This window comes from Lissotriton helveticus, chromosome 1_2 (genome assembly GCF_964261635.1).
Source record: "Lissotriton helveticus chromosome 1_2, aLisHel1.1, whole genome shotgun sequence".
Lineage (NCBI taxonomy): Eukaryota > Metazoa > Chordata > Amphibia > Caudata > Salamandridae > Lissotriton > Lissotriton helveticus.
In genome coordinates this window covers 297,909,102-297,921,731 of record NC_136058.1, presented here as the reverse complement: position 1 = coordinate 297,921,731, position 12,630 = coordinate 297,909,102, and the positions used below count along the sequence as shown (strand labels likewise).

Genomic DNA, 12,630 nt, shown 5'->3' with positions numbered 1-12,630 from the left:
TTGGCGGCCTCGCGCTCAGAGGGGCTCGACTGAGGGCCGCGACCGGATTGGCTGCCTCCGCTGAAGCTGCAGGAGTTGCCTCAGGATTCCCCAAAATCACCGCCGGGACCGGGGAAGAGGTCCGACCCCGCCGAGGGACCTGGAAGCGTCCCGCACCCCTGGCCCGCCGTCCCTCCATCAGGTGAGCTTCACCGCCTCCCCCGCCGCTCGTTGGATTGTCGAGAGCGGGCGGGAGAGGAAAGGGGACCGGCCGGGGCGGGGACGCGTGCAGTCTGCACGGCTGGTGCGCAGTGGTGCGCCTGTGATCAAGGAAGACGCGAGGCTGCCCCGGGGACGAGAAAGAGTCCCTGGGCCTCGCGAGGGAGTGTCTGACAGCGCCTGAATGCCCATAAATATCAGTACACGTGGGCCTGGTGTTGACTGTTCGTTTTGAGAGCGAAGTGCATAGAAATCAGGGGCCTATTTTTGAGGCCTGATTTGAGAGACTAGAGACTATTTTTATTGTTATGCTGAGAACTGCCTATTTACAAGACCTACTAAGAATTAAGTGCAACCTTGTTCTAAATGAAGTGTTTAACGTGCAACCTTTAAGCTAAGAATGCTATGTGTTTTAAAGAAGTGATTATCATGCAACTGCTTCATTTACAGGCTGAAATTAGATAAAGTTATATTTTATATATACTTACCTGTGTGGTCTCAGTTTGTGGTGGATTGGGAATTGCTGTTGTGTTAAGTGCAAATGTTATCCACATTGTCTCCGAGTTTAGCCTAGACTGCTCGCGCCATGCTACCTAGAGGGTGAGCAGGGGTTATCTCAGAGGGTTATTCCGTCGCCCTGACCGGAGCTAGGGGTCCCTACTTGGGCCAAGGTACTTACCTTTGCCAACCAGAGACTCCCGGTTCTAACATTGGTGGCTCGCGGTGCGGATTTTGAACTAATGATTGCACTTGACCTGCAGTGATTTCTTGTACATCACTAGTCTAGTTTAACGGAACAGGTTGCGCAGGATTTTTTCTTTTTGGTGAAACCTTTTTAGTTGAAAAAGGGGTAGGAGGTAACATGTCTCAGAACGCGCAAAGCATGAATGCAGAAGGGGAAGTGGAATTTGAAAGCCAGGAGTTGCTCACCTATAACAAGGAGCAACTGAGAAAATTCTGCAGACAGCTTGAATGCCCAGTAAGGGGCGGCGCAAATAAGGAAGAGCTACGGACAGCTCTGAGGGCCTGGTGGGAGGCCAAACATGGTGCCCTGGAAGCTGCTACTGGAGAGGGAGACACACCGGAAAACGGGTTTTTGCCCAGTGAATTGCCAGTGAGGAAGCCAGGGTCTAGGACCGGCAGCGACCACTCCAGTAGGGTTATGTCTCCAGAGGAAATAGAGGAGAATCAGCGAGTTAGGGCCCATGAGATTGAGCTTTTGAAGCTCAGGGCGGAAGCCGATGAGAAGAGACTGCGCTTGGAAGTTGAGAAAGAGGCGCAGGAGAGAGCGGCGCAGGAGAGAAGGCAGGCGCTCGCTCTAGAGGAGAAGAAGCTCCAATTGGCTCATGAGAGGAGCATGAAGGAATTGGATTTCAAATATAAAGAGAGAGGGTCCAGTTCTAATGGTGGCAGCGCACAACCAGTACAGGCGGGTAAGGTATACATACCAAAGGATCTGGTACAGAATTATCAGAGGGGTGAGGATATTTATGCGTGGTTCAGAGCGTATGATGAATGAGGTGCCTGAGAAGAATTGGGGAGCAGGGTTGTGGAAGCATTTTGAGGCCTCTGGGAGGGATGTTTTGGCACCCTTAGAAGCAAAGGATGCTTTGTCCTACTCCGCCATGAAGGAGGCTTTGTGCCTCAGGTATGGGCTCACTGCTGAACAGTACCGCCAGAAGTTTAGGAACTTCAAGAAGCTTGATTCAAGTACTTGGGTGGAGTGTGTGAGTATGTACACGCGTGCACTGGAAGGTTGGATGAAGGGCAGCAAAGTTACTGATTATGTGGGGTTGTGTCACTTGATTAGTAGGGAGCACTTAAGTAGTTTGTGTGTCCCAGAGCTGCGCCAGCATCTTTTGGATAGTAAGTTAACTGATCCCAGTGAGCTTGCTAAAGAGGCGGACCGGTGGACTAGCACCAGGGTCCACAAGGGGGTGGTAAGTACCCCAGCCAAAGGTGGACAGGGTCCCCAGCAGAAGAGTGGGGGGGACACGGGTAATCAAAAGGAGTCTTCTAAAGGGCCCCAAAGTAGTTCCCAAGAGAAGGTGTCTCAACCCCCCAAGTCTAAGAAGTCCTGGCCCCCTAAGGGCCCGCAGGACAAGAAGACCCTCACTTGCTATGCATGTAGGGAGGTGGGGCACATTGCTCCAAACTGTCCAAAGAAGAAATCTGCACCCACTGGTGCTCCAGCTCCAGCTCCGGCGATAGCCAGTGTAGCTTTGGGAGGGGATTTGATTTCTAGTGGGGAGGAGGGGTTAGCATTGATGACCCTTGTCTCTCTAGGAGACCGAGAGATGGCCCAGGAAACCTTGCTGCCCCAAAACACTAAGAAATACGGGCAGAAGGTAACCATCAATGGACAGGTGGTGGAGGCTCTGAGAGACACAGGGGCCAGCGTGACATCTGTTAGGTGTCAGTGGGTGTCTGAAGAGCAAATTGTTCCCCAGGTACTCCGGCCTGTGGTGGCAGCTGACAGTTCAGTGCGCTACTGCAGGCTGGCGAAAGTTCCATTTGAATGGGGAGGAGTCTCCGGTATTTTGGAGATTGTAGTAAGTGATGCCTTGCCTGTAGATTGTCTATTAGGTAATGACCTGGAGAGCTCCCCCTGGAAAGAGGTGGAGCACAGGACTCACTTGGAGATGTTGGGTTTGCCTGCGTGGATCTGTGTGTCCACCCGTGCAATGACAGCAAGAGAGGGCGGTCTAACAGAGCTGGAGCCTGGAACAATGGCCCAGGGACCTGCCAAGAGAGGAAGGGGTAGAGGGCGCGGGAAACCGGCCCCCACTGTTCCCACGGTCCAGGAGGAGGCAGACCCGGAAGGGGATGCCCTGGAACCTACAGGGGAGCAGGTGGCCGAACTAGGGGAATTGCCTGAGCTGTCCCAGTGGCAGCAAGAGGGTGGTCCCTCCAGGGAGGAATTCTGCCAGGCTCAGAAGGAGTGCCCTTCTCTCATTGGTGTGCGGCAGCAGGCTGCCGACCAGGCCGCAGGCCTGGGGTCCAAGGAGCATTTGATCTATTGGGAGGATGACTTACTTTATAGTGAGCCTAAGTTCGCTGAGCCCGGCGCAGCCCGTGTGCTGGTGGTACCGGAGCGCTTCAGGAACTTCCTACTGGGTCTGGCTCATGACGTGCCTCTCGCAGGACATCTGGGGCAAGACAAGACCTATCACAGGCTTGTCACCCATTTCTACTGGCCCCAGATGAAGACGCACGTCTCTGCCTTTTGTAAGTCTTGTCAGACTTGTCAGGCCAGTGGCAAGAGTGGAGGGAAGCGCGTGGCACCCCTCCAACCCTTTCCCGTGGTGAGCACCCCTTTTGAGCGGGTGGGCATTGACATCGTGGGGCCCCTGGATCCCAAGACAGCCCTAGGCAACAGGTTTATCCTGGTCTTGGTGGACCATGCCACCCGGTACCCGGAAGCCCTTCCGCTCAGGACAGTCACCGCCCCAGTGGTGGGCCGTGCCCTGATGGGGATCTTTTCCCGGGTGGGATTTCCGAAGGAGGTCGTTTCGGACCGCGGGACAAACTTCATTTCTAAATATATGAAGTCCCTGTGGAGTGAGTGTGGGGTGACTTACAAATTCACCACTCCTTACCACCCTCAAGGAAATGGTTTGGTTGAGAGATTCAACCGCACATTGAAGGGCATGATTATGGGCCTGGAAGAGCCCATGAGGCGGAAATGGGATGTCTTGTTGCCATGCCTGTTGTTTGCCTACAGGGAGGTGCCTCAGAAATCATTAGGGTTCAGTCCCTTTGAGTTGCTGTATGGCCACCCTGTCAGAGGACCTCTGGCTCTGGTGAAGGAGGGGTGGGAGAAATCCCGTGGGAAAACCCCTCAGGATGTGTTCAGCTATGTGCTGGCCATCCGCAACCAGACCAAGCGCTTCAGGAAGCTCGCTCAAGAGAACCTGGAGGCTAGCCAGGAGGAAATGAAGAGGTGGTATGACCAGAACACTTCTCTGGTTGAGTTCCAACCTGGTCAGAAGGTGTGGGTGATGGCGCCAGTGGAGCCTTGTGCGCTCCGTGACAAGTGGTCTGGCCCATATGAGGTGGTGGAGCGCAAGAGCGAGGTTACCTATTTGGTTAACCTGAAGACTCCCAGGCAGCCCCTGAGAGTGCTACATGTGAACCGCCTCAAACCCCACTTTGAGAGAACTGAAGTGACTATGCTCATGGCTACAGATGTTGGAGGGGAGGAGGATAGTGATCCTCTCCCTGACCTCCTGGCAGTCAAGGAGCAAGATGGGTCAGTGGATGGTGTGGTCCTCTCCCCCACCCTGACCCCCGAACAGCAGGAGGACTGTCGCCAAGTGTTGGGTCAGTTCGCCCCACTGTTCTCCCTGACCCCAGGTGTCACCAAATGGTGCGTCCACGACGTGGACACTGGAGACAGCATGCCTGTGAAACAGAAGTTTTACAGGGTGGCTGACAAGGTCAGAGCTAGCATCAAGGAAGAAGTTTCCAAGATGTTGGCGCTTGGGGTTATTGAGCCCTCCAGCAGCCCCTGGGCTAGCCCAGTGGTCTTAGTGCCTAAGAAAGCTGCTACCCCCGGTGGCCCCCCAGAACTTCGGTTCTGCGTGGACTACCGTGGGCTCAATGCGGTCACGAAGACTGACGCGCACCCCATCCCCAGAGCTGATGAGCTGGTGGATCGGTTGGGAGCTGCCCAGTACCTGAGTACTTTTGATTTGACTTCAGGGTACTGGCAGATTGCTTTAACTGACGGGGCAAAGGAGAGGTCAGCATTTTCAACGCCGGAAGGACACTTCCAGTTCCGTGTCATGCCCTTTGGGTTGAAAAATGCCCCCGCCACATTTCAGAGATTGGTCAACCAGGTACTGGCAGGGCTGGAGCAATTCAGCGCAGCCTACCTGGATGACATTGCGGTGTTCAGCTCCACTTGGGAGGAACACCTGCAACACCTCACTGAAGTGTTGAAGGCTCTGCAGAAGGCAGGCCTCACTATCAAGGCCAGTAAATGCCAGATAGGGCAGGGATCTGTGGTGTACTTGGGACACCAGGTGGGGAGCGGCAAGGTGGCGCCCCTACAGGCAAAAATTGATACCATTCTGGCTTGGGAACCCCCCAAGACCCAGACTGAGGTGAGAGCCTTTCTAGGTCTCACCGGGTATTACAGACGGTTTGTCAAAGGCTATGGCACCATTGTGGCCCCTTTGACAGAGCTGACATCTAGGAATCAGCCCAGGAAAGTGAATTGGACTGAGGCCTGTCAAACTGCTTTTGACACCCTCAAAACTGCCATGTGCACAGCACCGGTGCTTAAGGCACCTGACTTTTCAAGTGAGTTCATTGTGCAAACTGACGCTTCAGAGCAAGGCGTGGGAGCAGTGCTCTCACAGATCAATGACGAGGGAGGAGACCAACCTGTGGCTTTCATTAGCCGGAGGCTGATCCCCAGGGAACAAAAATGGAGTGCCATTGAAAGAGAAGCTTTCGCTGTGGTCTGGGCTCTGAAGAAGCTGAGGCCCTACCTGTTTGGGACTCACTTCCGTGTTCAGACCGACCACAGGCCCCTCAGATGGTTAATGCAGATGAGGGGTGAGAATCCAAAATTGTAGAGGTGGTCCATTTCCCTACAGGGGATGGATTTTACGGTGGAGCACCGCCCTGGTACAGAACACGCCAACGCTGACGGTCTGTCCAGATTCTTCCGCCTTAGTGATGAGGACTCCCAAGAGGTTGGGTAGTTCTCCCCACTTTCAGCTGGAGGGGACACGTGTTAGACCTGACACCTTTTGGCGTGGTTCTTCCCCCATCTTTTTGCCTCTGACTCATGTGTTTTGATGCTGTGCTGGATTTCGTTTTTGCTGATTTAGATGTTTTGGACACTCTGTCACTGCTGATCAGTGTCAGAGTGTAAGTGCTCCTTCTGTAAATTGTGATATTGATTGAGTATACCTAATTGGCATATTTGTATCACCACGAAGTCCCTAGTAGAGGGCACTGTGTGTGCCAGGGCTGGTGATGACAAATGCTACTAGTGGGCCTGCAGCGCAGATTGCGCCACCCACATGAGTAGCTTTTAAAAGGTGACTCAGGCCTGCCAGCGCAGGGCCTGTGTGCAGTCAGTGACTGCCATGTCAGCCTGGCCAGTGTCCCCACTGGCTAGGCCTAATCCTTCCCTGTCTGTGCACATCAGTCACCCCTATGGAAGGCTCAAGGTACCCCCCTGGGCAGGGTGCAGTGTATGGATAAGGTAGGGCATGTGCTAGTGCAGGTACTATGCTCTGGTAGTGGGCTACAGCCATTTTGTGTGCTCACTGCTGTAAGGCTATCTTGCTCCATAGAGTAACATGGAGGGGGGCTGGGCCCATGTGATACCAGCCTATCTCCCCATAGGAACAAGATGGGACATAAGTGAAAGATATCCCTGGACTCAGAATTTAATGACACATCTTTTAGTGAAGGGTGTTTTTAAATCCTGTGTTGGAGAATAGCACTTTTAGAAAGTGGCTGTTCTCTTGTCTAAACCTTTCTGTGTGCCTGGGTTTGTGGAATGTCTGCCTGGTCTGGATGTGACAGGAAGGGGCTGCAGAGCCCCAGAGGAGAGGGTCGGAGCCATCCCGGGGATGAAAGGGCACATCTGCCTGCTTGGGAGGAGGGAGGAAGGAATGCCAGATAAGTGCTGGGCTGTGCCTGCCTACCTCCCCCACATTAGCTCTCTCCTGGTGGTCAACTGACCCCACTGGCCCTGAAGCTGACAGGAAGAAGAAAGCCAGAGACACCTCAGTGCTCCGCAACCCCCAGAACTGGTTTAGACTGGACCCAGGGCCTCCATGCACAAAGAACTTCAAAGACATTGGGGGGTATAAGGAAAGGACCCCTGTCTGCAGAGAGTTAGATTCTGAAATTCTGCAACCAAGAAGGAACCTTTGCTGGAAGGAGGACAGCTAGGGAACTAAAGGAAGACTGCCTTGCTGTGTGCTCTAAGGGCTGACCTGTTCTACTGTCTACCTGGAAGCTGAGGAGAAGAAAAGGGGCTTTGCTGTGTGCTGTGACCCTGCCTACTTGAAACTGCCAAGACTCTGCTGTGTGCTGTGTCTGCAACTGAATCTCCAAGGGCCTGAGAAGAGCTGGCCTCCTGCTGGGAACCCAGGGCTAAAGGTTCCTAAAGCTATCCCAGGAAACAGCTGCAAAATCGTGCTGTTGGGACCCGAGACGCGTGGTGCTGGACTGCGGAGCGTGAGGAGGAGATCGGTGTGCTCATCGGCACATTAATCGTGAGGGTTGGAGGCTTGTGGAGCCTCCCCTCGTGAAATCTGCTCCCAGGTGGTGGCAAGGTCGAGAGGGGGGTCTAGTTCTGACCAGCGCCCTTTAAAACCCTTTGCCGCCAAATCACCGTCGCAGCCCGGGGCCAGGATCACCCCTGGAAGTTGCTGTTCGTGACCAGGAGCGGCCGCGGCAAAGAACGAAGCCGCCGCGACCCCATTGGCTGAGGGAGCCGAGCCCCCTCACTAACGCCGCGACGGGATTGGCCCGCGCAGCGCAGCGTCATCAGCTGTGGTGTGCCGTGATTGGCTGAGCCTGCGGAGCGTCATCGGCGAGGCCGCGCTGCCATTGGTTGGCGGCCTCGCGCTCAAAGGGGCTCGACTGAGGGCCGCGACCGGATTGGCTGCCTCCGCTGAAGCTGCAGGAGGTGCCTCAGGATTCCCCAAAATCACCGCCGGGACCGGGGAAGAGGTCCGACCCCGCCGAGGGACCTGGAAGCGTCCCGCACCCCTGGCCCGCCGTCCCTCCATCAGGTGAGCTTCACCGCCTCCCCCGCCGCTCGTTGGATTGTCGAGAGCGGGCGGGAGAGGAAAGGGGACCGGCCGGGGCGGGGACGCGTGCAGTCTGCACGGCTGGTGCGCAGTGGTGCGCCTGTGATCAAGGAAGACGCGAGGCTGCCCCGGGGACGAGAAAGAGTCCCTGGGCCTCGCGAGGGAGTGTCTGACAGCGCCTGAATGCCCATAAATATCAGTACACGTGGGCCTGGTGTTGACTGTTCGTTTTGAGAGCGAAGTGCATAGAAATTAGGGGCCTATTTTTGAGGCCTGATTTGAGAGACTAGAGACTATTTTTATTGTTATGCTGAGAACTGCCTATTTACAAGACCTACTAAGAATTAAGTGCAACCTTGTTCTAAATGAAGTGTTTAACGTGCAACCTTTAAGCTAAGAATGCTATGTGTTTTAAAGAAGTGATTATCATGCAACTGCTTCATTTACAGGCTGAAATTAGATAAAGTTATATTTTATATATACTTACCTGTGTGGTCTCAGTTTGTGGTGGATTGGGAATTGCTGTTGTGTTAAGTGCAAATGTTATCCACATTGTCTCCGAGTTTAGCCTAGACTGCTCGCGCCATGCTACCTAGAGGGTGAGCAGGGGTTATCTCAGAGGGTTATTCCGTCGCCCTGACCGGAGCTAGGGGTCCCTACTTGGGCCAAGGTACTTACCTTTGCCAACCAGAGACTCCCGGTTCTAACAGAGAAGTTTTCTCAATTTGTCCCTTGCTTTGTCGTACATTTTAACATCAGCTTTTGTATAACATGATGAATCTGATAGCTGTTTAGTGGCTTCAGCAATATATTGTTCCTGTGGCCATATAACAATATTGCCGCCCTTATCGGAGCTGCACACTATATTGCGATAGTCGTTTTTTAATCTAGATACAAAGTCCCAGTATTGTTTTTCCTTATCATGTTTGATCCTGCCACGGTGTTTGATCTGGTGGTGTAATTTCTTCAAATCTGATATTACCACATCATGAAATGAATCTATTGCATCTTTAGGCATGATGGGCATAAATGTAGATGATGGTTTAAATGGGCTTGATCCTGCTCCCGTCTGTGGGATTTCAGCAGATCTTAGTTCTTCCTGAGTCGATATGTTGTCATCCATGTCATTCGTACCTTGATCCAACTGGCACAGAGTGAGTAAACCTCTTACGTCACTAGCTTGGAGATTAGAAGTGGTTGGTGTAGCTGAGTCTGATTCCGTTGTGCATGTATTCTGCTTGATTTTAAAGAATTTGGACAACTTGAGCTTTCGAATATAGCGGAATATATCTATTCTTGTGGTTGAATAATTAAAGTCCGTCAAAGGACAGTAAGTTAACCCAAGACTGAGTAATTGCTGTTCCGCTATCGTCAAAGTTTGGGATGAGAGATTAATTATTGTTTTTTCATTTGATTTTTCTTCTTGTGCCAGAATTTTTTCTTTTTGTTGTTGTTTCTTGCATCTATTTTTTCGGCGTCGCTCTTTCCTGCGCCGGTTGATTCTGGCCCTTTTTTCTGCTGCTGTTGCTGCTTGCGTGGGCGCAAGGTTTGCAGTCGGGCGTTGACTAAAAAATCAATTTCTTCGCCCAAATCAAGAACCATTAAGGGCTCATCCCCATCTTCACCGGTTGTTGAATTATCGCTGTCAATACTGCTCAGGTTGGAGTTGGAGTCACTTGTGCTGGGTAAGTGCTCTCTTGGTTGCTCTCTTGTACAAGATTGGCTTGAGGATGCTCCCCCGTCAGTTAGCGGCAATGCCTTGTTTTGATTAATTTTCAAGCGCTTGGCATCCTCAAACTTGCGTGCAAACGTGTAGATTTTACCATGCTCGTAATCATCTTTATCACGTGCAAATTTCCACGCTTTACGGGTTTTGATTTTTTCCTCATGTCCATTTACTCTCTCCTGAATTTCCTTTCTCAATGAGGTAATTAAATCATTTGGTTCGAATTTGAGCAATTCCTCATTAATTGTTGCCAACTCTTTAAGCAAAATGTCACGGTCTATCTCAGCATATTCTATTAAAATCAGAATTAGATTTTTTGAGGCCTCCAAATTGCTTTTCCCCCATTTTTTCAGCATTTCTGGGTGGGGTTTCTCATAATTAGGTATATATATATCTCACATATAATATAGTGTTTCCGGGGTCCCGCGCATTGGCGGGAATATTCTAATGCTTATGACTATTGATGAGGATCCCCTGGAAGAGAAATGAAAGTTCCAAATAAAACTGTCTCTGCATCAGTGACATAAGTAATGAAAAAAGGAGCAAATACTAGCCCTATTGATGCTAAGGAATTGAGTGATGAGTGGAATAGGAGTTCTAAGATGAGCAAGGATAGTCAGTAAGTAAATGTGGGCATCCATTGCCTGGTGCTTATTCTGAACTGCAAGTGTTATATTTTCAGGTCTGATATAAGTAATAATAGATAGGACATCTGGAGAAGTCATCATTGCATGCAGTGATATGAGAAAGACCGTACTCTGAAGCTGAAAGAATCGATTTAAACATTTATGGAAGGTTCTAAGTACACACGTGGACACAGACAGACACACACACATACCCATACACCCACCCACAACATAACATACCTATCTTTATGAGGACCACACACACACATGCGTACACACACACACATACCCACACACACATCCAAACACTGATATACTTGTCTTATTCATCATTTCACTTAATGATGTGATGAGATAAAGGGAACCTGAAATCTTCCTAATTCCTCATATAGATACAACAGATACACTAACCTGGGCATATAGTTGATTTCATGCAGTGATGTAGAGATGAAGCAAATTAGAAATTGTTTTGATTTTATTCATGACTCATGGAGAAACACTCTAAATTCAATACAGAATGATGAACGCTACTCACTAAATTTCTTTAAGGCCTCCACTGTAATTTCAGGATCACCACAAATTTTCTTTTCCAGCTCTTGCCAGGTCAAGAGATCAAGGACTGCTTGCGGGACAACCGTCAGCAGGCCAGCCTGCATCGCTGCAATCTGAGGTTCAGGGCAGATTAGACAAGGAGAATAGAAGGGGGTGTGGTGGAGAGGCAAACAGGAGGGGGCAGACAGAACAGATGAATACAAAGAGAAGAGAAGAGAAAAGGAATACCATGATTCAGAGATTAAGTTACAAAAACTGTAAGTCCTCCTTACAGGATGTCTCTTGTGAATACAGTTGCAAAGGGTAATTTGATGAGGTCTCCAAGGAGCATCATGGTGCTATGAGACTTATACCTAAAGAATCCCCACCAGGATCTCCAATCCACAAAAACAGACTAGGTATGCCTTGAGGGCCTTCCTGATGAGGATGTAGCTTTCCAGTTGACAAAACGAAAAAGGAAGAGAGTTCTAGTGTTTGGGTTGTAGTTAACAGAGCACTCACCCTATGGCTCAAGCTATATTTTAATGCACTACCTTAAATAGTAACTGGTTGCTAGACCAGAGAGACTGCAGGAGAATGCATTTGGAGAAGCAATCAGCTTCAAACGGGGGCCCATATTTACAAACACTTTGTGCTGGGTTTGCCTTACTTTTGTGGCACAAATCTGAAGCAAAGTGCTATACTGGAATTTACTATCCTACACAAATCAGGTTTTGCATTGGATAGTTTCCCAAGAGGGTGTTCCTTGGGTGGGACATGGAAGTTCCCATGCAACCAGCTATGGGTTTTGATGCAAATCCATATCCACCAACAATCAAAGACCGTTATTTCCCTTAAAATCTTATGCCTTCTTGAGGCAGGCATAACAAGGCGAAATGCTTCATTTCAACAGATTTTTCCTGCTTTGCATGTATGCTGATTCTGCACACAGGCAATGTGGTAAACGTGTTAAAGGATAGTTTTTGTACTTGAAGGGCCCTCTTTCTGTACCAAAGCTATTCTTCACACAACGCATGCACCCTTTCACTACAGATCACGGGTGCCTGGCAGCCTAAAGTAAGGCAGCGCAGGGATAGAGGTAGACACGGTCACATCTTGATAGATATGACGCTGTCCTGCTCGCTCCATTTTACGCAACGCAGAGTAGCAACTAAGGATGCTGCAATGCTCACATTTTTAGTAAATCTGAGTTGAGTTCTTTAATGTACTTGGAAGCAATAAAAACTTTATCTATATTGACTAAGATGGTCAAACTGTCATCCAAAATGTTGTCTGTGTTGCAACTTTTCCAGCTCCTTGGCTGGAGGGTGTAGAAAAAACACTGTTGCAACTGTAGAGGTGTGAAGGACGCACGCAGTGACTACTTGTTTGGGCATTGCTTTGCATATAAAATGGAGAACTTTCTTTAAGGAGCACATGATGTAAATACAACCGGAGAAGGTGCCCTTTATGGATCTATTAAGGAGTCTCATCAATCTAGACACCTAGCAATTTCACCTTGTCTATCACACATGGAAAAGCGGAAACTGATGCCGGCCATATTGAGTTATGCCACGACAGATTAGTAATCGTTACCTCTTACTAGTAACTTGGTTTTATGACCTTTACTCATTTCCAGGATGACTAAAACTCCTTCAGCACTTAGTACACTAACAGCATCTCTCAAATGTCCTTGCAATATCACCTTTTTAGAGAGATAAGCAAACGTCATTTTAATATTTGAAACTCTAAACGTGCAAAC

At 50.1% G+C, this 12,630-nt stretch overlaps 1 protein-coding gene across 2 annotated transcripts in view; it reads right to left on the bottom strand.

The window, feature by feature from the left end:
* LOC144801703 (E3 ubiquitin-protein ligase HECTD3-like) overlaps positions 1–12,630 on the bottom strand; it is a 507,926-nt gene that overhangs the window by 89,590 nt on the left and 405,706 nt on the right. For both annotated transcript variants that reach the window (XM_078671764.1, XM_078671765.1), the window contains one exon: positions 10,873–11,002. In XM_078671764.1, the coding sequence (XP_078527890.1) occupies positions 10,873–11,002 (130 nt within the window). The remainder of the gene's footprint in view (positions 1–10,872; positions 11,003–12,630) is intronic.